We start from the raw sequence: 26,526 nt of genomic DNA on the forward strand, positions 1-26,526 counted from the left end.
AGTGTGAGAAAGGAGATGACTGAGCATTCCAAAGAGAAGAATGTTAAAAACAAGACAAATACAGAGGCTAAATAACTAAAAGCCCAATGGGCAGAAGAAAGTCACCGTGTCTTTCACACAATCAATAAAGCAAAGAAGAATCAGAGAGAGTAGTGATGTCCTGGGCAAGCCTGGACATGTGTATCTACATTGTAAATATAAACAGGTTAGAAGTTTGAATGAAAATGTGGACAGCTTAATCACCACAAAAGGTGAATCGGTGGTTAGGCATGTGCAGAAAAAAAAATTTTCTTTTAAGGTTTGCTCTTCTGTTTGCTATTTAAGCTTGAAATCAAATGTTAAGAATGTCAGCACTGACACTGTTTAGATCATGTGAAAGAAAACAAGATGCATAATAACATTTCCTTTGTAGAAATAAAAACAGAAGATGCTGGCATTATAAAGGGGATTAATACTACTAGTGTTTGACCATTAGAAACCTATTTTCCCATACTTCTTAATCCATTTTGTGGGAGAGTGGGATGCAGAGGTGGTATGATCATTTTAATCAAGATATTTCTCCTGAATAAGTTTAGTTTTATTAAAGATTTTAATAATTCCAAGTAATATGGCACTGGTTTCATTACAATTAGGTTTTAGCTGACAGACCATGTAATAGATAAAATGGTATTACAAGGAAGGTCAATCCAGGCCTTCACTAATAAGTTCCTTCATTAAAAAGCTCTTTTGGATAATATGAACTTACAGAAGGCAGTAAACCAAAGTGTTCAGTGTGGTGTTAGGGGCTAGGATTCATCTGAGGAGCTAAAGGAAAAGAAAGTTAAGTTCAACTTGAAACTTCAGGGGAAAAAATGATACCTCTTCAGAAAATTTCTGAAATTAAAAAATAATACTTGAAGCAACTAACAGTTCTTGGATTATTGGATGTAAAAGTTTTCAGCTCACATCTAAAATTGAAGTGACACTTTGAAAGATTAAATCAGTAGAAGCATATTGCTGATAAAAGGCCAGAAAATTCCATTTAAAAAAGAGCAAAAAATTTTAGCAGGATTTGATATTTAAGAGCCATTTTTAGAAATCTCTTGATTAAAGTCTTTGATACTAAAACTTCAGAGATGAAATTTACTGCTAATCCATATATAACTTTGAATTCAGTCTATCCTTCTATCAAAGAAAAGGACCTAAATGTAACAAAAATCTAAAAAAAAAATTCTTTAGGAAGAAAACATTGTATGTGTGCATGCATGTGTGTGTGTGTGTGTGCATGTATTAAAGACCAACATACCTGCTTCATCATAGGATACAGTCAATTTTTCTAACATTTCTCGGTCAATTGATAGAATCTGCTGTTCAAGGATGGTCTGGTAAGACAATACACTATTTTCTTTGTCTTTCTCATAGTCTTGAAGATGCTGCTTAAGGGCCTCTGGGAGTCGAGATTTTACATATTCAGCTGCTGTCTGCAGATAAAACAAACAGAGAATGCCATTAGTATTTCTCATCTTAGGTTTTTCACTTCCCCTTAGGTGCCGTACTGAGAACTCAAGAGTGCTATGGAAACAGCTCTTTACACAAACGTCCTTGTCACTGTTGTTGTCATTTTTAGACTCCACCGTATCAAGTTAAGGTGCCAAATACACAAAATCGCAGACTTTTCAGAGTTTTCCATAAGGTTTAAAGGTATAAAAGATACAGACTGGCATTTGAGGAGTGAGACCTCAGAGTTTCAGCTATTCCACTGAACCTGGAAGGCCCAGTGATAACAATTCTACTGGAGATAATCTGAATCACCCTTGTCTAGAAGTCAGAAGCTAGTAACTCGTCTGAGCAGGAAGCCCTACCATGCTGTGGCATCCACATCTCTGCTTTGCTTTCTTGTTCTCTGCTGATTAATGCTTAGGCAGGAACTCTTGTGAAGCAAATAAAAAGGAAAGCCCTCTGCTAGGGTTAATAATGGAATATAGGAGAAACAGAAAATGAAGAGATCTAATACAATCATGCCTCAGTCTGAACAAAGAACTATTTACCACTAAAATATCTTGGCCTTTATATATATATATACACATATATATGTGTGTATTTTAATTAATGGAATTTATATATATACATATATATGTGTGTACATATATATGCATACATATAAAATATATTTTTATTATATATAAATATTATTCTGAACTTTTTTGCTGCTTCTGGACTATCTGCATAATAAACTCTCAACTAGTGACACCCACCATTACACACAATGACTTTCAACCAAGTAAGCGAGCTTCCCTTAAGAGGTAGGAAGGAAGACATCTGAAAAAGACCTTCCCAAAGATTCTGATACATTCTTCTGCTGGACTGAGGCCATAGCACACTTTTCTCCCTTCCAGCTGAGAATCACAGTTAAAGTTAAGTAGAACTTCAAGGGAGAAATTAAGTAATAGAGCAGCATGTATGACTCAGAAGAACCGAGTTCTTAAATTCTTAAAACACATCTCTTGAGAATGCCAAGAGTTTTGGCATCTTCTTACAGTGCAGTCCCACGTCATACATCTAAAGTTGATCAAATAAATGAAGATATATATATATTATTTACAATTATATTCACAATTACTAGAAAACTAAAATAAGAGAAATTGCTAAACAGTATTGTCTCCGGGGTATGGGCCCAGAATAAGGTGAAGACATCTTCTTACAGTGCAGTCCCACGTCATACGTCTAAAGTTGATCAAATAAATGAAGATATATATATATTATTTACAATTATATTCACAATTACTAGAAAACTAAAATAAGAGAAATTGCTAAACAGTATTGTCTCCGGGGTATGGGCCCAGAATAAGGTGAAGACATATTTACATACTTTTTAAAAAATTCTCATAATTAAAAACATTATCTTTAAAATGTTTTTTTTGGGGGGGTAACTTTTTTAGTTTTCCTTCTAAAGGTTAGCACAATTTAGGATGAAAAAAATAATTTGCCAGAAGAACCACAACTGACTTTCAGGAAAAACCCACTGGGAAGTGGTGGGAAAAGCTATATTTCAGTCTTCAGAGCAGCCAAATATAGCACACAACACTTCATTTCCAGATTTATATTTAGATCCTCTAAGTCGGTTGCTGATGAAATTACAACTTTAAAACATCACCAAACACCACTCATTTTCTCTACCAGCCAGCTAGCTAGTGCAGAACAAATACAATTATTCCATAAAATGTAAATGGACTGAGCACATTGCCGCTAAGTCACGTCAGTCGTGTCCGACTCTGTGCGACCCCATAGATGGCAGCCCACCAGGCTCCCCCATCCCTGGGATTCTCCAGGCAAGAACACTGGAGTGGATTGCCATTTCCTTCTCCAGCGCATGAAAGTGAAAAGTGAAAGTGAAGTCACTCAGTCATGTCTGACCCTCAGCGGCCCCATGGACTGCAGCCTTCCAGGCTCCTCCATCCATGGGATTTTCCAGGCAAGAATACTGGAGTGGGGTGCCACTACCTTCTCCAAGCACATTAGTACAATGTATTTAATTCTAGAGTTTAATAACGATTTTCTCCTGACAATGGAAAATGAAGAAACACACTGCAGAATAACTATTTCAAAATTCACACTACCTTGCTATTCAGTGTAACACGTGTCTTTGATTTTTTTCCCTTGGAAATATCTATGAGGTACAGGAAATAATTCCATAATGCACACTGAAAAAGTATTGGTGTACTCAGTTTTACTGAAAGCAAACCACACATTTTCTTCCCATTGTGTCCACTGATACACTCTTCTAATTAAAATCGTGATGTAGGTCTTGGAACAGCCAATATTTTTTACTAAAGTGGAGTTAAATTTTGGCATTTCATTTCTAAAGCAGTGTCATTTCATGGACAGTCAGCCCTCTGTATCTACAGGTTCCAAATCTGTGGATTCAATCAGCTGCAGGTAGAAAATATATGGAAAGAAACCTGCCCCACCAGGCTGGGCGAGTGCCCTCGGCCAGCACCAGGGCCCCTCCAACACGGCCCACAAAGTTGCCAGCCCGACTAGGCACCCTTGGCGGGCACTGGCATACCCCACAGTGGGTCTCACCCTAGGGGTCATACCAGAACATTTGCAACAGTGGCAACCAGGCCTTACGGCCAGCCCTAGCACCAGCAAGCCCACAGGAAGAGGATCATTGTCTTACACCATATACAATAATGAACTCAAAATGGATTACTGACTTCAAGATCTGAGACCATAAAACCCCTAGGAGAATACACAGTCTCTGACACTGATCTTAGCAATATTTTTTTGGCTCTGTCTCCTCAGGCCAGGGAAACAAAAGCACAAATAAACAAATGTAAAACTACATCAAACTAGAAAGCTTTTGCACAGCAAAGGAAACCATCAACAAAACAAAAAGACAACCTACTGAACAGGAGAAGATATTTGTAAATGGTGGATCTGATAAGGGGTTATTATCCAAATTATATAGAGAAGTCACACAATTAAATTTTTTTCAAATCCATTTAAAAAATGGGCAGAGAACCTGAATGGATATTTCTCCAAAGAAGACATACAGATGGCTGGCTAAAAGACACATGAAAAGATGCTCAAAGTCACTAATCATCAGGAAAATGCAAATCAAAATCACAATGTGCTATCACCTCATACCTGTCAGAATGGCTGTTGTCAAAAAGACAACAAATAACAACTGTTGGTGAGAATATGGAGAAAAGGGAGCCCTTGAGCACTTAGCAGCTCAAGTGTAAGTTGGTGTACCCACTATGCAAAACAACATGAAGGTTCCTTTAAAATTAAAAATAGAACCACTAGGCTTCCTGGTGGTCCAGGGGTTAAGAGTCTACCTTGCAGTGCAGGGGACATGGGTTCCATTCCTGGTCCATGAAGATCCCACATGCCGCAGGGCAATTAAGTCTGTGCACTGCCACTACTGAAGCCTGAATGCCTACAGTCCATGCTCCACAACCAGTGAAGCCATGAGAAACCTGTGTACCACAAATAGAGAGTAGCCCCCACTTGCTGCAATTAGAGAAAAGCTGGTACACAACAATGAACACCCAGTGCAGCCGAAGATAAATTTAAAAATACTATTAAAAAACTACCAAACAATCTAGAAATTCCACTTCTGAGTATTTAACCAAGGGGGAAAAACCCACTAGCTCAAAAACAGCCCTATGTTCAGTGCAGTATTATTTACTATAGTCAAGATATGGAAGCAACCTAAAAATGTCTGTTGAATCACGGAAAAATTCCACACAACCATAGGGACAGTTCCAGCAGCCTATCTTGTGTATTTACGCGTGTGTTAGTCACCCGGTTGTGTCCGACTCTTTGCAATCCCATCCACTGTAGCCTGCCAAGCTCCTCTGTCCATGGGATCAAAGCTAGGTCATCTGCATTGTAGACAGATTCTTTACCATCTGAGCCACCAAGGAAGCATAGCCAAGATATGGTAGAAAACCAGAAGTTCATTGATAGAAGAATGGATAAAAGAAGATGTGGTATATATGTGCAAAGGAATATAACTCAGTCGTGAAAAACTATAAAATTTTGCCAATTGCAGCACAATGGTAGTATGCTAAGTGAAATAAACTAGGCAGAGAAAGATGAATATTATGTGATCTCATTTATGTGTAGAATCTAAAAAACAAATGAACAAACCAAAGAAGAGAAAAACAAACTCATGAATATAGAGAGGTGGAAGAGACAGAGTGGGAGGTTAGGTGAAATGGGTAAAGGGGATTAAGAGGTGCAAACTTCAAGTTATACAATAAATAAATCATGGAGATGTATTATACAGCATAAGGAATATATAGGCATTCCTTGTTTCTCTGTGCTATCATTTATTGCCTTTTTTTTTTTTTTAAACAGATTGAAGGTTTGTGGCAGCCCTACATTGTAAGATAGTGGTCAGCAATTTTTAGCAATACAGTATTTTTAAATTACTTTGCCAGCAAAGGTCCATTTAGTCAAAACCATGGTTTTCCCAGTAGTCATGTATCGATGTGAGAGCTGGACCATAAAGAAGGCTAAGCACCGAAGAACTGATGCTTTTGAACTGTGGTGTTGGAGAAGACTCTTGAGAGTCCCTTGGACTCCAAGGAGATCAAACCAGTGAGTCCTAAAGGAAATCAATAGAATATTCATTTGAAGGACTGATGCTGAAGCTGAAGCTCCAATACTTTGGCCACCTGATGGAAAAAGCCAACTCATTAGAAAAGACCCTGATGCCAAGAAAGATTAAAGGCAGGAGGAGAAGGGGACGACAGAAGAAGAAATGGTTGGATAGCATCACCGACTCAATGGACATGAGTTTGAGCAAGCTCCAGGAGATGGTGAAGGACAGGGAAGCCTGGGTGCTGCAGTCCATGGGGTCACAAAGAGTCAGACTGAGCAGTCGAACAACAACATTTTTTCAATAAAGGGTATGTACATTGTACTTTTTTTAGACATAATGCTACTGTACACTTAATAGATTATAATAACTTTTATATGCACTCAGAAACCAAAAAAAAAAAACTGTACGGTTCACTTTATTGCAATATTAGCTTTATTTCAGTGGTCTGGAACCAAACCTGCAATATCTCAAGAGCATGACTGTAGCAGATAACACTGTAATAATTTTGTGTGGTGACAGATGGTTACAGGACTTACTGTGGGGATCATTTTGTAATACATTTAATTGTCAAATGACTATGTTGGATACCTGAAACTAACATAATGTTGTGTGTTAATTATACTTTAATTTTTAAAAGTTAAAAAAAAATTCAGAAAATTCCATAAAGCAAAAATTGAATCTGCCATGCCAGCAACTGTTTACATAGGACTTACACCGTATCTAACAACTATTTACATAGCATTTTCATTGTATTAGGTATTATAAGTGATCTACAGATGATTTAAAGCACATGCATGAGTTATATGTAAATACTAAACCTTTTTATATGCAGCTTGAGTGACTTGGATTTTGGCATCTGAGAGGGTCCTGGAACTAATCCTCTGTGAACACTATAGAGAGCTCTTTCCACTGGGAAAGATTTTTAAGAAGAACAGAAAGAAACAACTCTAGCAAAATATTAGCTGCTTTCAAGATACTTCAAGAAATCACCTTTACACTGAGATGATTCTCTAAGTGTATTCAAATGTCAGTTAAAACCTTACATTCTAGCAAAAACCTATGCTAAAAAGTAGGCTGGCTGTCATAAAAATACCACACGATCTCAAGTGTGAAAAATAAAAACATAAAAACCAAACTCACAGATACAGAGAACAGATTGGTGGTTGCCAGACGTGAGCAAAATGGGTGAAAGTAGTCAAAAGATACCAAACCTCCACTTATAAAATAAGTCCTGGGGTTATAATACACAGCATAGTGACTACAGTTAATAATGCTGTATTGCATTGGTGAAAGTTGATAAGAAAACAGATTTTAAACGTTTTCATCAAAAGAAAAATATGCATAATGATGTGTGATTAAGTAGACCTCACTGTGGTGATCATTTCGCAATATACACAAATACTGAATTATTATGTTGTACACATGAAACTAATAAGTCAATTATATCTCAGTAAAAAACAGGTGTTCATATTATTAACTGAGACTGTAATTATTGCACAAGTAATAGTACAAAGAGCAGCTTAAATTTTAAACTTTCACTGGAATTCTAAAAGTGAAGTGAAAAACAAAATTAAAAACTGGGATCACTTATCTATTCTTCCATCACTGATAAGGGCTACTAGAAATTTAAGTCCTAAACTGAATATTCTCATAAACTATTCCAGAAATAGTACTTTGTCACAATCTTGAGCCTTGCATTTGTGTGGTACTTAATGCTTTTCTCAGCAATTTAGGTTGCTAACATTCTGAGTCTTCACAATAACTTTGAGTGAAAGTAGGCAGAATATGGGCTTCCCTGGTAGCTTAGCTGGTAAAGAATCCGCCTGCAATGCAGGAGACCCCAGTTTGACTCCTAGGTTGGGAAGTTCCCCTGGAGAAGGGACAGGCTACCAGCTCCAGTATTCTTGGGCTTCCCTGGTGCCTCAGACAGTAAAGAAACTGCCTGCAATGTGGGAGACCTGGGTTTGACCCTTGGGTTGTTGGGAAGATCCTGCGAAGGAGGGCGTGACAACCCACTCCAGTATTATTGCCTGGAGAATCCCCATGGATGGGCTACAGTCCATGGGGTTGCAAAGAGTCAGACACGACTGAGTGACTAAGCACAGCACACTGGTAGATTATGGATTTGGCCAATCCTTCACATCCTTCAAAGTAGGCTCAAATGTTATAAATTATTAGTGAACCCATCTAACAGCAGCCATTAGTCTTTCAAGTATTTATAGAGGTTCAGGTATTTTAGCTCCCCAGTTTGGCTGATGTAAAGACTGTATCTTACACATCCTTGTATTCCCCCAGCACCAAGTTCAGTGCTCTCTACCACAGAAGCTTAATATCTTTACCATATCCAAGAACCAGGGACTTTGAGATAACTTTCAGAGAAAACTTCCAGACAATTCATCATTCTTTGTTTGCAGTCAAAACTTCATGACTCAAGAAAGGTGTGGTCTTCTACTGGCAAATGGAACTACACTTCAGTTCAGTTCAGTTCAGTTCAGTCGCTCAGTCGTGTCAGAATCTCTGCGACCCCATGAATTACAGCACGCCATCCTCCCTGTCCATCACCAACTCCCAGAGTTCACTCAAACTCATGTCCATCGAGTCGGTGATGCCATCCAGCCATCTCATTCTCTTTCGTCCCCTTCTCCTCCCGCCCCCAAACTTTCCCAGCATCAGAGTCTTTTCCAGTGAGTCAACTCATCTCATGAGGTGGCCAAAGTATTGGAGTTTCAGCTTTAGCATCCAATGAAGGACTTCCAATGAACACCCAGGATTGATCTCCTTTAGAATGGACTGGTTGGATCTCCTTGCAGTCCAAGGGACTCTCAAGAGTCTTCTCCAACACCACAGTTCAAAAGCATCAATTCTTCGGCCATCAGCTTTCTTCACAGTCCAACTCTCACATCCATACATGACCACGGGAAAAACCATAGCCTTGACTAGACGGACCTTGGTTGGCAAAGTAATGTCTCTGCTTTTTAATATACTATCAAGGTTGGTCATAACTTTTCTTCCAAGGAGTAAGCGTCTTTTAATTTAATGGCTGCAATCAGCATCTGCAGTGATTTTGGAGCCCCAAAAAATAAAGTCTGACACTGTTTCCACTGTTTTTCCATCTATTTCCCATGAAGTGATGGGACCAGATACCATGGTCTTTGTTTTCTGAATGCTGAGCTTCAAACCAACCTTTTCACTCTCCTCTTTCACTTTCATCAAGAGGCCTTTGAGTTCCTCTTCACTTTCTGCCATAAGGGTAGTGTCATCTGCATATCTGAGGTTATTGATATTTCTCCCAGCAATCTTGATTCCAGCTTGTGCTTCTTCCAGACCAGCGTTCCTCATGATGTACTCTGCATATAAGTTAAATAAGCGGGGTGACAATATACAGCCTTGATGTACTCCTTTTCCTATTTGGAACCAGTCTGTGGTTCCATGTACAGTTCTAACTGTTGCTTCCTGACCTGCATACAGGTTTCTCAAGAGGCAGGTCAGGTGGTCTGGGATTCCCATCTCTTTCAGAATGTTCCACAGTTTATTGTGATCCACACAGTCAAAGGCTTTGGCATAGTCAATGAAGCAGAAATAGATGTTTTTCTGGAACTCTCTTGCTTTCTCCATGATCCAGCAGATGTTGGCAATTTGATCTCTGGTGCCTCTGCCTTTCCTAAAACCTGCTTGAACATCTGGGAGTTCACGGTTCACATATTGCTGAAGCCTGGCTTGGAGAATTTTGAGCATGACTTTACTAGCGTGTGAGCTGAGTGCAATTGTGCGGTAGTTTGAGCATTCTTTGGCATTCCCTTTCTTTGGGATTGGAATGAAGACTGACCTTTTCCAGTCCTGTGGCCACTGCTGAGTTTTCCAAATTTGCTGGCATATTGAGTGCAGCACTTTCACTGCATCATCTTTCAAGATTTTAAATAGCTCAACTGGAATTCCATCACCTCCACTAGCTTTGTTCGTAGTGATGCTTTCTAAGGCCCACTTGACTTCACATTCCAAGATGTCTGGCTCTAGGTCAGTGATCACATTATCGTGACTATCTTGGTCGTGAAGATCTTTTTTGTACAGTTCTTCTGTGTATTCTTGCCACCTCTTCTTAATATCTTCTGCTTCTGTTAGGTCCATACCATTTCTGTCCTTTATTGAGTCCATCTTTGCATGAAATGTTCCCTTGGAATCTCTAATTTTCTTGAAGAGATCTCTTATTTTTCCTATTCTGTTGTTTTCCTCTATTTCTTTGCATTGATCGCTGAGGAAGGCTTTCTTATCTCTCCTTGTTATTCTTTGTAACTCTGCATTCAGATGCTTATATCTTTCCTTTTCTCCTTTGCTTTTTGCTTCTCTTCTTTTCACAGCTATTTGTAAGGCCTCCTCAGACAGCCATTTTGCTTTTTTGCATTTCTTTTCCATGGGGATGGTCTTGGTCCCTGTCTCCTTTACAATGTCACGAACCTCCTCCAGAGTTCATTAGGCACTCTATCAATCAGATCTAGTCCCTTAAATCTATTTCTTACTTCCACTGTATAATCATAAGGGATTTGATTTAGGTCATATCTGAATGGTCTAGTGGTTTTCCCTACTTTCTTCAATTTCAGTCTGAATTTGGCAATAAGGAGTTCATGATCTGAGCCACAGTCAGCTCCTGGTCTTGTTTTTGCTAACTGTATAGAGCTTCTCCATCTTCGGCTGCAAAGAAAATAATCAATCTGATTTCGGTGTTGACCATCTGGTGATGTCCATGTGTAGAGTCTTCTCTTGTGTTGTTGGAAGAGGGTGTTTGCTATGACCCGTGCGTTCTCTTGGCAAAACTCTATTAGCCTTTGCCCTGCTTCATTTCGTGCTCCAAGGCCAAATTTGCCTGTTCCTGCAGGTGTTTCTTGACTTCCTACTTTTGCACTCCAGTCCCCTATAATGAAAAGGACATCTTTTTTGGGTGTTAGTTCTAAAAGGTCTTGTAGGTCTCCATAGAACCGTTCAATTTCAGCTTCTTCAGCAATACTGGTTGGGGCATAGGCCTGGATTACTGTAACATTGAATGGTTTGCTTTGGAAACGAACAGAAATCATTCCATCATTTTTAAGATTGCATCCAAGTACTGCATTTCGGACTCTTTTGTTGACCACGATGGCTACTCCATTTCTTCTAAGGGATTCCTGCCCACAGTAGTAGATATAATGGTCAACTACACTTAGTCTTTAATTATTATTGGAGCTATTATTTTCAGGACGTAAACAACTTAACTCCACAACATCATCCACATGCCAACATGGTCAGTTATGTACTTCATATACCAAGCCGCATATGAAGCTCTATTTGACAACGTCCTCTCCATAGCTGTTTGATCTTTTCCATTCTTGTCTTTATTTCTTCATTTGGGAATGAACTCAATTCTGCTAGGGGCTCTCTGAGCAGTCACGTAGAGTGCCTCAGGATAGTGTTCCTGAGTGAAGGGTTGCCTTGCGGGGTGTTAATGCAGCCTGGACATGCTGAGTAGGTTCTCAAACATACCCCAGGAGGTGGCAGAGAAACCTCAGGGCAGAAAGTGGACAATACAGGTTCACAGGTTCTCTCGGTTATAACTGGGAAGATGGTGGAATAAAAAGATGGGTTAAAAGTTTTGAGGCCATGCACAAAAGGTGCCCAAAACCCCTTCTTATGGAATTTGCATACATTTTTATTACCCATGCCAACTTCATTCTGGAAGACAGTAAAAGGCTGGAGTAAACCCTACAAAAAGACTCAATGAATGAAAAAGATAAAAGAAGAGAACTAAGGATCTAAATTCTGGGAACCTCCTAAGTAGAATGTTCATACTGGTCATTATGCAAAAACACTACTAACTCTAACAGTTGTATGTTCTTTAAGAAATAACCAGTGTCTATGAAATTATTTTGCAGGGGATGGGGAGGAGTGTGCAAAAAAAAAAAAAAAAAAACCTAGTGTATTTTAAAAGCTGCTAAATGCTTCACAGTTCACCTTAAAAAGAAAACCTGAAAAAAAAAAATAAAAAAATAAAAAGAAAACCTGTCAGCCAGCCAATTCTAATTAACTGAGTGTCTGCTGAGTGAAGCACATTAGATTTGACACTGCTGGGAGAACAAACCTCTGCCACAAACCTGCAGTTTTAACATGCAAACAACACACAGGTGAAACACTAGAAAAATGCATTTTACAAACCAATACAAAAATAGATGTGAATCTTGAGATAAATTACCATTTGTTTAACATATGAGCTATGGTAAGTGCCGAGCAGCCTTTAGGGAGAGAAATTAAAGAGGGCACAAGAAAAAGAATCAGGAAATCATGCTGATGGAATTTAAGGATCAGTTTAGAGGTTAAAAACTCTTGTTGGAGGAATGAAAAACAATCTATTATGTAGTGAATGTGACTTCATGGGGAAAAATAATAAAATAAGTTGATGAAACTAGGAGTATGAGACAGCTGACAGGTGAAGAAGTTTTAACCCCCTGTTAAACCAGGGAGTTTTGATTTGTAGAGGTTAGTAAGAAGAAACAGCCGAAACATCAAAAAGAGTGAATAAATTATCAAATCTTGTTTGAGGAAGAATGTGTTTGAAATTGAGTTTACAATGCATTGAAACAGAAAAACGATTAAAGCAAGAAGACAAAAAGCCTGAAGTAAAAGAAAACTGGCATTCTACACTGTGATTGGAATATAAATCAGACAATCTTTTTGGACAAGCAAACGAAAAAGTGGAACCAAAACTTTAAAGTAGTTTTAACTTAGTAACTGTCCTTCCAAGAAATTAAGAAAAAGTTAAAGATGAGCATAAAGAGTTGTGCAGCAAGCATGTTTATAAAAGTATTATTCAAGATAATGAAAGTTTGTCTAGAAATTGGTTGATTATATTATGAGATAGCTGAGAAATGGAATACAATGCAGCTATTATTAAAAATCATGTTATGAAAGAATACTAATAATGTGAGAAAACGTTCATAATGAAAAACAGATTAAAAAGCAGTTTGCTTACTACACATATGGGGGGAAATGGCTGAATTACATTAACATGTGTTTATTAGCTATCAGACTAAAGAGTTTGGTTGATATTTCTCTATGCAGTTTTCTTCATTTTCCAAATTTTCTAAAATAAAAAACAGAAAAATGATTATTTTCTGTGTGCCAACCACTGTGCTGAATGCTTCACATGTGTTTGCTTATTTCATCCTTACAACAACCCTTACTGGTTTTTATAGATGAGGAAACAGATTAAGAGAGGTTAACAAATTCATCCATGGTATACAGTGAGTGGTGGATTGGAGCAGGAATCAACAAACACCTTTGAACCAGAAAAGAAAAAAAAATCATATTTTACAAAGAAGACAATGCCTACTATGGTCCGTCTCTTTGTAGGGTAAAGCAGCCCCAGGCTAGGCTAAAGCCCTTGAGAAGAGAATGAGAGCACAGAAGCAAAGCTTGGTGACTCATTGAAAAGAAAAACCCATAAAATGGCCTCAATGTTTCAAAACTGGAAGCTAAAGATGATGGAGATTCTATAGAATATAATGGGAAAACAGAGTAAAGTGAACATTAAATTTACTTTGAACATTTAACTGTAAGCCTGAAAATGGTCCACCTCTGTATTTTACAGAATATCTACCACTCCCTAAAAAAGAAAACCTCCAGGAGGAAAAGTATTAGACTTATTTTAGAAAACTCCAAAGAAAAATATCAGACTAATGATTTTGGTTACAAGTTTCAGAGAGGCAAAAGCTATTTTCAAGAAGATATTAAGTGATATTGAATTCAATTCTAATACAGCCTCCATTAGAGACAGATCATGAGTAAATTAGAACTATGTTCAAATCACTTTTAGGATTTTTCTCTAGGAATCTGCAAAGAACAAGTTACTATTCATTTTAACTTTAATAGATATAAAATAAAAACAGGCCTCTGATGTCCTTAACTGTGGAAATATGCCTTACAATTTTTATTTAATATTGCATATTTCATAGATGTGGGAAGCTTTCTTGCTACCTTCTTTTAAATCAAATGTTCTATTTTATGACCAAGTCTAAGACCCTAACGGAGAAGGCAATGGCAACCCACTCCAGTACTCTTGCCTGGAAAACCCCATGGATGGAGAAGCCTGGTAGCCTGCAGTCCATGGTGTCACTAAGAGTGGGACACGACTGAGTGACTTCACTTTCACTTTTCACTTTCATGCATTGAAGAAGGAAATGGCAACCCACTCCGTGTTCTTGCCTGGAGAATCCTAGGGACGGCGGAGCCTGGTGGGCTGCAGTCTGTGGGGTCGCACAGAGTCAGACACAACTGAAGATACTTAGCAGCAGCAGCAGCTAAGACCCTATATCAGTTTAGTTCAGTTCAGTCGCTCAGTCGTGTCCGACTCTCTGCGACCCCATGAATCACAGCATGCCAGGCCTCCCTGTCCATCACCAACTCCCACAATTCACTCAAACTAATGTCCACAGAGTCGGTGATGCCATCCAGCCATCTCATTCTCTGTCGTCCCCTTCTCCTCCCGCCCCCAACCTTTCCCAGCATCAGAGTCTTTTCCAGTGAGTCAACTTGTTGCATGAGGTGGCCAAAGTATTGGAGTTTCAGCTTTAGCATCAGTCCTTCCAATGAACACCCAGGATTGATCTCCTTTAGAATGGACTGGCTGGATCTTCTTGCAGTCCAAGGGACTCTCAAGAGTCTTCTCCAGCACCACAGTTCAAAAGCATCAATTCTTCGGTGCTCAGCTTTCTTCACAGTCCAACTCTCACATCCATACATGACCACGGGAAAAACCATAGCCTTGACTAGATGGACCTTGGTTGGCAAAGTAATGTCTCTGCTTTTTAATATGCTATCAAGGTTGGTCATAACTTTCCTTCCAAGGAGTAAGCGTCTTTTAATTTCATGGCTGCAATCAGCATCTGCAGTGATTTTGGAGCCCCAAAAAATAAAGTCTGACACTGTTTCCACTGTTTTTCCATTTATTTCCCATGAAATGATGGGACCAGATGCCATGATCTTTGTTTTCTGAATGTTGAGCTTCAAGCCAACCTTTCACTCTCCTCTTTCACTTTCATCAAGAGGCTTTTGAGTTCCTCTTCACTTTCTGCCATAAGGGTGGTGTCATCTGCATATCTGAGGTTATTGATATTTCTCCCAGCAATCTTGATTCCAGTATGATATTTAAAGGAAATGTGGTGTTCAAACTCAAGAAATTTGCACTGAGAAGATCTTTTCAAAGCCAAGGAATGGATTTTATCATTAAGTGTGTAATGAGTTGTGTTGTAAATGAGGACCCTGATGTAAAGAACCAATTTTAAGCAACTTTGAAAAACCAACAGATGAGATTCTAAGATTACAAAACCTGGAAATTCATCTTAAGAAGAAATAGCCACTTTTGCTTCAAGGATGGTCCAACTGTGCTTTGCCAAGATAAAAAAAAATAAAAAGAAGTTCTGGAATTTTACTATCTTTCAAATTATCTGATTTTATAAATTACCCTTCCCCTTTCATTTTATTTAATGTATGTATGTGCACACACACACACACACACACACTGTAATTTGGCAGAGACACATCCTCAAGCTCCACTGAAATGAATGGACCAATAATTGATGGCAGTGCCTTTCAGTTTATATTTACCTAGCATGTATGCCTGCCTTGGAACACACACTGCTGCTGTTTCCGGTAGGAGTGTCAATCATGGATGGACACAGGCTTTTAAGACTGGATCAAAAGGAGACTAAAGCAAACGGGCTGATCCTTGGACCCATGCTAAGGGTAAAGTGCACACTAATCCCCCACACAATAAGGTGCTATCTCTGGCTCTGGGAGCATCTGAGCAGTGACCCTCTGGGGAGAGGAAGACTTTGACACTGAGGATGACACTCAAGGGAGGTAAAGTGGGGGATCAATTCTGTAAATGCTGAGTAGAAAAGAGCTGAATTTTAGGAATAGTAACCCTGATGATGGCTACGTATTCAGCAGATAAAGGAGATGCTTCAAAATTCGTGCTACAGGAAGACAGAGATGGAAGGGAGTAATATTTTTATTTGCAGACAAGGTTGCCCTGCCCTTGAAGGGAGATGAACGTACATGTGCTGAGTTGGCAGCAGCCAGCACGACCACAGGTGAATTTACTTAGGTCCACCTTGACATCCATCTTTCTTGAGGGAACATATCATTAACTCTTGACAATAGCTCTTTGGCTGCAGGCAGTTCAAAACAACATCAGAGTGAGTGTCCTTGCCCACCAGAAGAGGACAGAAGGCAAGGCAGTTGTTCCTTTCTCTCGCCTGCCAAGAGCATCATTTCTTGCCATTTTTAGTCTTTGCCACTTCTAACCTGGAGGGGTTATTTAAATAAGAAAAGCATCTTTCACAGGACCATCTTGCATTTTGGAATTCATAATTATGCCTCAAGGAGGCAAATTTGATTCCTTCTAGACACACAGCATCAGGAAAAAGTCTCAGGCTTAAACCTGAAGTATGTAAACGTTACCCTACGCTTATTATGGAGATTTGCAGTTGTCCTGGAAAACCAAAGCTGTGGACCTGCAAATGCTAGTCAGTCAGGTGGCAAAATGACCACAGAGGGTGACTCAGTATGTTAGGGACATGGAGTCATATAATCTAACCAACTTAATATGGAAATTGAATTTTTCATTGATTTTAAATATTAAAATGATGACAGCTAAGTTATATGTTTTTCAGAACAATTCCTCTGGGGTTCCTCCATCTCCTGAAGAATGACTTCCTTGATGACAGATGGATGTTTTTATATAGGATGTTTTAAAATACATATATGTATATACATATATATACACACACACACACATATAAATATATAAATCACAATAAGGTATCAAATACTGTTTAGCCACGTGGTCCCTTTTCCTAAGCTTATTATCTTGGTCAAATCTACATTCACACTCTAAGGGGTTAAAAATATATCTCTCTACAATCTAAAGAAAAGTGGAGGTTATTTCACCTCTACAACTTATCAAAGTGATGACTAATAAACTGGATCTCAGTTACCACACATATTCAAGAGTCAGGAGAACAGATCATACTGTACTAGTTCCATGACTATACTAGTTCCTTCTTTTTATTTTCTTAAAGCACATACACACATTCAAGTTCTCCTGAGAGATGGCAACATAAAAACAGCCAGCCAGTAGAGTGTTTTTTTTTTTATATAAATCTGTTAAGAAAACAAGCAGAACCCACTCAGAGTGGTCTTCTGTGTAATAGGTGAGTTCCTATCTCTTCAGCAGTTATAAAAAGACATAATAAATTGTTTCTTACTCTATACACTTGAGATCTATAGAAGAAAAATGTTGACAGACAGGAAAATGTTTCCTATTTCAAAGGAAGCTATGATTAATTACTGATAAAATTCCCTTTCATTTCAGAATATTGGGGCTAGAATTTAACTTCTCTGAGCACTATTCAAGTGTATTCTAGAAAGTTCCACGCATAATGCTAACCAAAAAATGCCCTTGGTGATTCAGGAAGCCAATGGGACCAACTGTTACAAATGAATTATAAAACACTCACGAACAATTCATCAAAAACAACTCTGTAGCTATAACAATACAGCAGTCCCTCAGGGAGGCAGCCGAAGCACAGTGAGACAAAATGCTCCTTGGCTGGCAACAGGGCCAGAGGACCCCTCTTGGAACTCATCTGACTCCTGCCCATGGCTTCCTATCAGGCTGTTTTGGGAGCACCTCCAGAGAGCAAGTGAGGCCACAGTGGCAGGGAAGCTGAAGGCTGATGCCAGTCAGTGGATGTCCCCAGTCTGACTTGCTTGGGGGAAGTATCTTCAAAAGCAGCATGAGAATTAGGCTCCTTGTATGTGCAGTGGGGGACTGGATAAGGGTCCATCTTTCTGTCCAGGAGTCTGGTCTTCTGTAATGTGATTTAAGGGTCCCAAAAAGGACCTCTGCCCCCAAATCATTTTCTCTTTTGGCTTTGAACCCTGAAATTCTATCATTACAACTTTCAATCTCTGGTTTACATCAGTTCTTCCCCTTCCCAAAAGGCAAATATTTTAAAGAAAATTAATACAGCAAGAAATGTTCAGTCTTAGTGTGGACACGTTGATTAGATTTTTACACATAAGGAAGGGGAATGAGAGCGCTTCCCAGGTGATGCCAGTAGTAAAGAACCTGCCTGCCAATGCAGATAGACGTAAGAGATGTGGGTTTGATCCCTTGGTTGGGAAGATCCCTGGAAAAGGAAATGGCAACCCACTCCAGTATTCTTGTCTGGAGAATCCCAAGCACAGAGGAGACTGACGGGCTGTGGTCCACAGGGTTGCAAAGAGTCAGACACGACTGAAATGACAGCATGCACGCACGCATGAAGGGGAATGCGAAGCAGAAAAGCACTCAGGGAAATTCCTGGAAATAAGAGGTAAAACTGTCAAGTGAAGGTCAGGAAAGACAAACGTTGTCTACTCTGAAATTTAACCATGTATGGAGGAAAACACAAAAATCTGTACTGTTTGAAGGTTTAATTTAATCTTCACCACCACTGGCTCCACCTGCAAGACCAACTATCAAAACTCTTTTAAGGTTAACCTGAGAAGGAAAACATGATTTGTTGCATTTCACATGCTGATCAATAAAGAATGCATTCAGTGACCTCTACAGCACATTATTTTAAAAATTTTCTTGTTCAAATAGGAGGCACTGCTAATGCAGCACAAGTATCTTCTAGAACAAAAGCCACTGCTCCCTCAGCAGGGCTGCCACAGCACTGCCCTGCACCAGACCTCTCCTACAGCACTGTCACTTCACAGTGTCTCCATCTAGCTATCTATTTGCTTCCTCACCAGGTTGTGAGCAACTAGCAGGGAGAACAAAAGTTTTTCACATACAAAGATTTCCCACCATCTAACCCAGTGCAGGGATGCCAGAAGAAAATGACGGGGAAGGGGTGCTTTAAAACTAGGCTTAGAACCTTATGAGTGATAATTCTGTATAACCACAAACATGAAAAAAAGGACTAGGTTCCCTGTGTTTCTATCACTCTGACATTTGTCATAGGCCAGCAATGTTGTACTGTTTTATATTTCTTAAGCACCAAGTCCTGTTTAATTCCACAGAAACAGGACAGCTGCTTTGGGCAGAGCCAAAGCTTGCTAAAGAAGAGAAGCGAAAAGCAAAGGAGAAAAGGAAAGATATAAGCATCTGAATGCAGAGTTCCAAACAATAGCAAGGAGTGATAAGAAAGCCTTCCTCAGCGATCAATGCAAAGAAATAGAGGAAAACAACAGAATAGGAAAAACAAGAGATCTTTTCAAGAAAATTAGAGATATCAAGGGAACATTTCATGCAAAGATGGGCTCGATAAAGGACAGAAATGGTATGGAACTAACAGAAGCAGAAGATATTAAGAAGAGGCGGCAAGAATACACAGAAGAACTGTACAAAAAAGATCTTGGCGACCAAGATAATCACGATGGCGTGATCACTCACCTGGAACCAGACATCTTAAAATGTGAAGTCAAGTGGGCCTTAGAGAGCATCACTACGAACAAAGCTAGTGGAGGTGATGGAATTCCAGTTGAGCTATTTCAAATCTTGAAAGATGATGCTGTGAAAGTGCTGCACTCAATATGCCAGCAAATTTGGAAAACTTAGCAGTGGCCACAGGACTGGAAAAGGTCAGTCTTCATTCCAATCCCAAAGAAAGGCAATGCCAAAGAATGCTCAAACTACCGCACAATTGCACTCAGCTCACACGCTAGTAAAGTCATGCTCAAAATTCTCCAAGCCAGGCTTCAGCAATATGTGAACCGTGAACTCCCAGACGTTCAAGCAGGTTTTAGGAAAGGCAGAGGCACCAGAGATCAAATTGCCAACATCTGCTGGATCATGGAGAAAGCAAGAGAGTTCCAGAAGAGCATCTATTTCTGCTTCATTGACTATGCCAAAGCCTTTGACTGTGTGGATCACAATAAACTGTGGAACATTCTGAAAGAGATGGGAATCCCAGACCACCTGACCTGCCTCTTGAGAAACCTGTATGCAGGTCAGGAAGCAACAGTTAGAACTGGACATGGAACAACAGACTGGTTCCAAATAGGAAAAGGTGTACATCAAGGTTGTATAGTGTCACCCCACTTATTTAACTTATATGCAGAGTACATCATGAGGAACGCTGGGTTGGAAGAAGCACAAGCTGGAATCAGGATTGCCGGGAGAAATATCAATAACCTCAGATATGCAGATGACACCACCCTTATGGCAGAAAGTGAAGAAGAACTCAAAGGCCTCTTGATGAAAGTGAAAGAGGAGAGTGAAAAGTTTGGCTTGAAGCTCAACATTCAGAAAACGAAGATCATGGCATCTGGTCCCATCACTTCATGGGAAATAGATGGGGAAACAGTGGAAACAGTGTCAGACTTTATTTTTTGGGCTCCAAAATCACTGAAGATGCTGATTGCAGCCAGGAAATTAAAAGACGCTTACTCCTTGGAAGGAAAGTTATGACCAACCTAGATAGCGTATTAAAAAGCAGAGACATTACTTTGCCAACCAAGGTCCGTCTAGTCAAGGCTATGGTTTTTCCCGTGGTCATGTATGGATGTGAGAGTTGGACTGTGAAGAAAGCTGATCGCCGATGAATTGATGCTTTTGAAGTGTGGTGCTGGAGAAGACTCTTGAGAGTTCCTTGGACTGCAAGGAGATCCAACCAGTCCATTCTAAAGGAGATCAATCCTGGGTGTTCATTGGAAGGACTGATGCTAAAGCTGAAGCTCCAATACTTTGGCCACCTCATGGGACGAGTTGACTCACTGGAAAAGAGTCTGATGCTAGGAGGGATTGGCGGTGGGAGGAGACGGGGATGACAGAGAATGAGATGGCTGGATGGCATCACCGACTCGATGGACATGAATTTGAGTGAACTCTGGGAGTTGGTGATGGACAGGGAGGCCTGGCGTGCTGTGATTCATGGGGTCGCAAAGAGTCGGACACGACTGAGTGACTGAACTGAACTGAACTGAAAACCTGTTGTATCTCAAAACAAAAAAGTGTTTCCTGTTATTTTTGTATAATTTTGAACCTAAATGAAAATCTGATGAGAGCCACGGATCCTCTTCCTAAACATGTGTGCGCACACCCACACATACACACACATGTACACTCTAAAGTCTCATTTTAGGAATCCGAGTATGAAGTTCACGAACCAGGTCACAGTGAAGGCTTATTAGATCCATGCATGCCTGAGAAGGGCACTAGGTACAGGGCTGTAGTTTTTCTACAAAATGATGTGGTTAGACTTGATCGGTATTTCTCAAGGGTGGTACGCCAACCAACTGCTTCTGAAGCACCTGGGAGAGGGAAGGGGGTGTCTTAAAAATGTATAATATGGCTCCTGCTTCATATTCAGTAAGTCAAGGTATTTCATAAGGCACCCTAGAATCTGCTTTTTAAACTTGTGCTACATTTCAGCAAGCTTACTGAGGAGTGAAACCCACAAAATCTACCCCTGAGAGTTCTGATTTTTTAACACCTAGTCACATGTATTTTCACAAAGTTAGACAGCAGATTCGAATGGGCATCCAGAGTTGTACCAGATTCTCCACAATAAGAGCCCTCTGCATCCCCCAGGACTCAGTTTGGCAAGTATTTTTAATTCTTGTAATAACCTTGACAGTGTGCAGTGACATTCCCATCCTGCCTGTCTACCCTCAGTGCCATGGGCTTTTCTTTTTCCTCCATTGAACTGCAAATCTGCTCACCCTCTGAAAGGCTAGCCCTCCCTAAAGCAAGCTAAGTGACCTTGAGTCCTTCTGATAGCAGCAGCACCTGGAACCCTTTTCCAACAGCTTGTGGGCAATCAAGCAGATCTCAGCAAGCTGTGTGAAACAGGCCACAGAATGACCTGTGGCAAAACACCTTGAAAACACCATGATTTCCTCGTGACCGAGCCTGAGCATGATCCGAACACTGAGCTGACCTCTGCTGGGGATGGTTAGTGGAATTAGGAAGCCTGGGGAAGAGCAGCAAAATGCAGCAGAAAAGAAAGCAAATCACTGTTGCAGAACTTTGCATAACAGTTTGAAAGGTATCTTATTTTAGCAAGAGGAAAATGGGATACCTAATTGCGTGGAAAAGCTATAATTTCAGCAGTGAATGCACCTGCTTGTGTAAATATAAAATGACATTTTAAAATTTGAATGAGCAAATAGCTGAGAGAAAAATGTACCCTTTCCCAAGTCCTGCTTCAGTTCCACATGATGACGGCTGGATGGGCAGGCAAGCTGTAGTGAGGTAAACTAAACCTTTCAATGAATACACCAGGGTCCACTGTGTGCCAGGCACTGTGCCAGCTGCTAGGAATAAATGGTGGGTGCATATCAATAGGCCTCTACCCTTAGGAAGTTTATCATCTAATGGAGAGATAAGAATTAACCAAATAATCACTTACGTGTAGAAGCAGAAGTGCTCTAAGGAAAGGAACAAGGTTCTTTGAGAGGATCTAACAAAAAAATGGAAACAGCCCGGAAAGAGAGGTTTCCTGAGAGAGTGACACTCAGTGGAGATCTAAGAAATGAGGAGGAAGGTCACAGCTAAGGAGGGTCACAGGATGAAGGAAGGAAGAAGAGGTCAACACAGGTGGGACACACAGTCTATTTCATTGATAGGAACTTGCCAAAATGTGGATAAACGAGAGCCACAGGTGAATCAAAGTTGAATTTATAGGATACAGGCCTTCAAGATGGACATGTACTCTGAGATGTTAAGATAACCAGTCACTGGGTCTGTTGGGGAATATGAGGGAGGACTCAGTGTTCACTACACCTGCCCAAACAAAACAGCAAAAACTTTCTGCTGTGGTGGGGGTGATATTAGTTTCTGAATTTCTTTTCATTAAAATGGCTTTTATAAAGAATCTGAGTTAAAACATCACTAATTATTCAGTTCAGTTCAGTTCAGTCGCTCAGTCGTGTCCGACTCTCCGCAACCCCATGAATCACAGCACGCCAGGCCTCCCTGTCCATCACCAACTCCCAGAGCTTACTCAAACTCATGTCCACAGAGTCGGTGATGCCATCCAGCCATCTCATTCTCTGTCGTCCCCTTCTCCTCCCGCCCCCAACCTTTCCCAGCATCAGAGTCTTTTCCAGTGAGTCAACTCGTCGCATGATGTGGCCAAAGTATTGCAGTTTCAGCTTTAGCATAAGTCCTTCCAATGAACACCCAGGATTGATCTCCTTTAGAATGGACTGGTTGGATCTCCTTGTAGTCCAAGGGACTCTCAACAGTCTTCTCCAGCACCACAGTTCAAAAGCATCAATTCTTCGGCGATCAGCTTTCTTCACATAGTGATTAGAGACATGCAAACCAAAATTACAATGAGGTATTATTACTTCACACTGATCAGAATGACTGACCATCATCAAAAAAATCACAAACAACAAATGCTGGAGATGGTGTGGAGAAAAGGGAACCCTCCTACATTGTTGGTGGGAATGTAAACTGGTATAGCCACTATGGAGAACAGGATGGAGATTCCTTAAAAAACTAAGAATAATTCAACCCAGCAATCCCAGTCCTGTGTGTATATCTGGAGAAAACCATAATTTGAAGGGATGCATACCCACCAATGTTCACTGCAGCACTGTTTACAAGAGCCAAGACATGGAAGCAACCTAGATGTCCATCAACAGAGGAACGGATGAAGAAGGTGTGGTGCAGATACACAGTGCAAGATTGTGCTGCTATACGCGTGCTCAGTAATGTTCGACTCTTTGAGAACCCATTGACTGTAGCCCACCAGGCTCTTCTCTGCACAGAATTTGCCAGGCAAGAACACTGGAGTGGGTTGCCCTTTCCTTCTCCAGAGGATCTTCCTGACCTGGGGATCGAACCAGGGTCTCCCATGCTGCAGGCAGATTCTTTACCTTCTGAGTCACCAGGGAAGCCTAGTGATCAACTAGTGTGGTTTTATTTTCTCTTCCTCACAGTGTCACTTCTCCTTGTTTAATTCAGGCCACTGGTAAAGCCCTCAGCTCTCCTTCCACATTACCCTCAAGCGTTGAATTTACACCAAGTTCTGACCTTCTTACAAAAATATTCAGAGTTACAACATATCTGGGTGTCTTATAGAAGTGATTTCTTTCAAAAGTCAGCTAAAATAGCATCAATTAATAAGTATAACTTGATTGGAATCATTTGTCCCAAGTTTTGCCCCCAAATTCAGAGGAAGAAAACTAAAATGAGCTTTTCTCTTTTAAGAAATGTATGTCTCAGTAAGGTAAGAAGGAAGCCAAATAGCCTTTCCACTCCAAACTCCACTTTCATTATTCTTCTGTGTTGATGCATGATCCTATTCCATCCATAAAGTTCCCCACAAACAGAAGAGTAGGAAAGAAGACTCAAATGCATAGTGTGGCCTAGTATTTCCCACAGAGAGGGACTCAGAAAGATAAAATCTGAGTAAGTGAGAGAGTATTCCCATCTTGAGTGTTTCCACCTGCCAGGGAGAAGAGGCTGAAAAAATCATAAGCAATGTAATTCGCCTTTCTAAGTGGGTTGGGCCAGCTCTTTAGTAGGCAGATATTTAACAGCTATAATTTATTGAGTACTTAACTGTGTGCCAGGTACTATGTTTGGTCCTTTATATAAATTACTTTATTTAATTCTCATAACAACCCTGAAAGGTAGGTATACTTACAGATGTTTTATAGATGGGCCCCTGCATATTTCCTACAGTCCTTTGCTCTTCAACAAAATCTATAGTGTCATAAATATTTTGTGCAGGTAAATTTTAGGAAATTGAGACTAAGACAAAAAGATAGTAAAGTTGAAATGAAGCCCAGGGATAAAGTTGAGACACAAAATATATGCCTTAAGATTCCTTTGATTTGTTAGTGATGAATTAAAATCTGAGTCCCCAGCACCCAAAACAAAGAAATAAAGGCTATCATCTTCACAGGTCATAGTGTCCTTAAAACATAGGAAGAATCCAAATAATGCCTATGGGAGACAATATTAATCAATTAAAGAACTATTCACCATTGTGCCCAGACATACCCTGAGAATTCATCTCAATACAGTGCTCCAGGCAGCAACCAATCAACCAAAGTTAGCACAGGAGATGAAATGTGTTCATGAGCCTTGGTCTAAATCAAGGGTCACAAACTACAGTAAAAAAACCTATTTTGTGAATAAAGTTTTATTGCAACATGGTCCCACTCAATTGTTCACATATTGTCTACGGTTGCGTCTGAACTTCAATGGAAGCATTGAGCTATTGAGATAGAGTTTGTGAAACAAAGCCTAAAATATTTACTGTATGACTCCTCATAGAAAAAGTTTACTGAACCCTGATATAGATGCATTATCAAACTAAAGCAAAATTAGCAGGCGTGTGTGGGTATACAACTGACACTGTTTAACTTACATTTATTATTTCTCATGTATTGAACCATGTGTTGGGTTTCAGGTGTATGCAAGTAAGTTGTACAGAGTTGTTACCATGAACGAGTTCATAACCTAGTTACAGAAATGACTAAACAGATAATCACAAGACAATTTGATTGGTTCTAAGATATAAGTACATACGATTTGCTGTGTGAACCCAAGAAGTGATTTAAAATTCTAATATCCCAGAGAGATTTCTTAAGCATTCTAATGCTTTCCACTTGACCATAAAACCTAAAAAGTCAGAAAGTCTTAGAAATTACAGTCCTGCAGCAATCCTCAAAGGAAATGAGTGGATAAAAATGTAACCAGGCAATATAAAGAGTGGCTGCTTCAACTTGAAATATGAAAATGTCCCTAGGCATTCTAAAAACAACGGACAATGCGGGGATGACCCAGAGGGAGGATAAAGGGAGGAGGGAGGTGGGAGGGGGGTTCAGGAGGGGGAACTTATGTAAACCTGGGGCAAATTCATATCAATGTATGGCAAAACCAACCAATATAATATTGTAAAATAATTTGCCTCCAATAAAAAATAAATTAATTACCTAAAAAAAAAATAAAAGCCAAATAGAATTTTGCCTAAAAAAAAATAAATAAATAAAAAAATAAAAACAACAGGCAACTGGTGATGCCCCATAAAAAACTAACTTAAACAACTTTGGATTCTCAAAACTGTCATTTGTTGGGAACCACATAATCATGAGAAAATGAACAAGGTTCCAAAGAGACATGTAAAGTTTAAATTAGGATTCATAGTAAATTGGCAGAGATGTAATAAACTCATAATTATAGTAATACACAGCTGCTTCAACCTTAGAAAATAATGAATTGCTTAGTGAGGGCTATTAAATGTCAAGCAAAAATCATCTGCCATGGAGCAGTGTCTTATCTTTAGGTCCTATAGCCAGACAGTCCATATCCAATGGAGACGCACCTCAGGATTTATCATTGCAACAAGCAACTTCCAAATATCATAAATCAGTATGGAAATTGTCAGACA

At 39.7% G+C, this 26,526-nt stretch overlaps 1 protein-coding gene across 1 annotated transcript in view; it reads right to left on the minus strand.

Moving 5' to 3' along the window:
* PPM1L (protein phosphatase, Mg2+/Mn2+ dependent 1L) overlaps nucleotides 1–26,526 on the minus strand; it is a 337,315-nt gene that overhangs the window by 102,193 nt on the left and 208,596 nt on the right. Inside the window, exon 2 of the mRNA XM_055410595.2 lies at nucleotides 1,286–1,460. Coding sequence (XP_055266570.1) covers nucleotides 1,286–1,460 — 175 coding nt within the window. The remainder of the gene's footprint in view (nucleotides 1–1,285; nucleotides 1,461–26,526) is intronic.

This window comes from Moschus berezovskii, chromosome 1 (assembly GCF_049115385.1).
Source record: "Moschus berezovskii isolate FMDL1 chromosome 1, NW_MosBer_1.0, whole genome shotgun sequence".
Taxonomy (NCBI): domain Eukaryota; kingdom Metazoa; phylum Chordata; class Mammalia; order Artiodactyla; family Moschidae; genus Moschus; species Moschus berezovskii.